Here is a 1,494-nt window from a genome sequence, read left to right on the forward strand (position 1 = left end):
ATAATGTGTTTGTGAATAATCTCATTACTAGTGTAAGGGTGCACAATGACTTTCTTGGTAAGAACAGCTTGTACAACATTTATTTTCCCCATGGTGAGCCGACTCCTGCCTGTGTACTCCTTCCTCCTTCTTTTACCTAAACAGAAATAGTTGTGTGACCTAAGCATTCTTGTTTAGGGATGAAGCCAAGCCTTGCAATAATGTGTAATGGCTGGATTGTGTTTGCACATCTGACCAGTCTTTGATGTCTGTGGTCAGCGTAAATTGAAACCGTTCACAAAATTGTAGCAAGATTGTGCAACTTAGTGGTAAGCTGTGGTTACATTCATGTAAAGATATCCATCAGTACAGGCAATGTGGTCTGTCTAAATCAGGGGTCAGCAACCTTTTACACACCGAGTGCCATTTTTGCAACCATCAGACAACCGAGTGCCATTGAACAATAGTGACGCCTTCAAGAGGTTATTTGTAACCCCCACCCATCTCCCTGAAGAGCGCCCACCCCGCGTGCGGCCGAGGCCTACAACCGCTGACGAATCCTCCACACCACCCGGCCTAAATTACGGCCTGACCCCCTCTGACGACGCGGCATCTATCTCCCCTTTCAGAACCGAGAACCGCCCGACTCACCGGGAGACTAGGTCACAGGGCATCGGACCCGAATCGCCGCCAGACACCTCTCCCGAGGTGGTAGAAGGGCCGGAGATAGCTGAGGAACAGACCCGGCCGCAATCCCCGGGCCGCGGTGACGTCATCGATACCGCGATGGCAGGGAATCGGGACCCGAATGCAGGCCAGACTCCTCCGACTGAACCCCGAGGTAAGGGGATTACTGTGGCTCTCCCCCCCCCTGCCTCACAGGGATCAGACACCCACATCATCCTGCACATCCAGGGCACCAGCAGATTGGTCCCTCCCCCCAGTGATGGACACTGCTGAGGACTCTATAGGTGGATTGGGAGTGTGACCACCCTACATATACTCCCTCGATAGTCCATACCTTTGCTTCCTACCACCAGGAGCCCACAGGGTTAGGCATATATACCTCCCCTGGCGGGTGGGTGGCAACTGGTTTCATTTCTATGTATCCAGGTCCGACTCGCATACCTCCCCCCCCCCCCTCTAAAATGTTTCCCCTCAATTTTCTATTATTGGATATTTTCTTGCTGGACTGCCGGGGGCCGGGGACATGGAACCCCCCACGCTCTCCCCCATACCGGTATTCCTTACGCCCACGGAACAGCAGTAGGGAGGAGGAGAGGAAGGGGAAGCAGCAAAAGAGTAGACTCAGAGTAAGAAGTAGAATTGATGTTGTTGTTTACGGTTATCTTCTGCTCTTCTATGATCCTCACTAAATAATTATGCAATTCAATGTCTGTTAACTTAAGTGCCTTGATATGTTATCTCTTGTTTTTGATGACCCACGGACGGTAACCTAAGTATCTGGGAAACTACTCTCCTCGCCCGCTATGCCCGTCGCAGCGATCACCTCAC

General features: G+C 51.5%; 1 protein-coding gene across 1 annotated transcript in view; it reads left to right on the forward strand.

Annotated features, from left to right (window-relative positions):
• MGAT4D (MGAT4 family member D) overlaps positions 1-820 on the forward strand; it is a gene marked incomplete at its 3' end in the record, with an annotated part of 103,682 nt that extends 102,862 nt beyond the window's left edge. The window contains exon 12 of the mRNA XM_018563413.1: positions 609-820. Coding sequence (XP_018418915.1) covers positions 609-820 — 212 coding nt within the window. The remainder of the gene's footprint in view (positions 1-608) is intronic.
• Positions 821-1,494: the final 674 nt, after the last annotated feature.

Source organism: Nanorana parkeri, unplaced genomic scaffold (assembly GCF_000935625.1).
Source record: "Nanorana parkeri isolate BGI_ZX_2015 unplaced genomic scaffold, ASM93562v1 scaffold662, whole genome shotgun sequence".
Taxonomy (NCBI): domain Eukaryota; kingdom Metazoa; phylum Chordata; class Amphibia; order Anura; family Dicroglossidae; genus Nanorana; species Nanorana parkeri.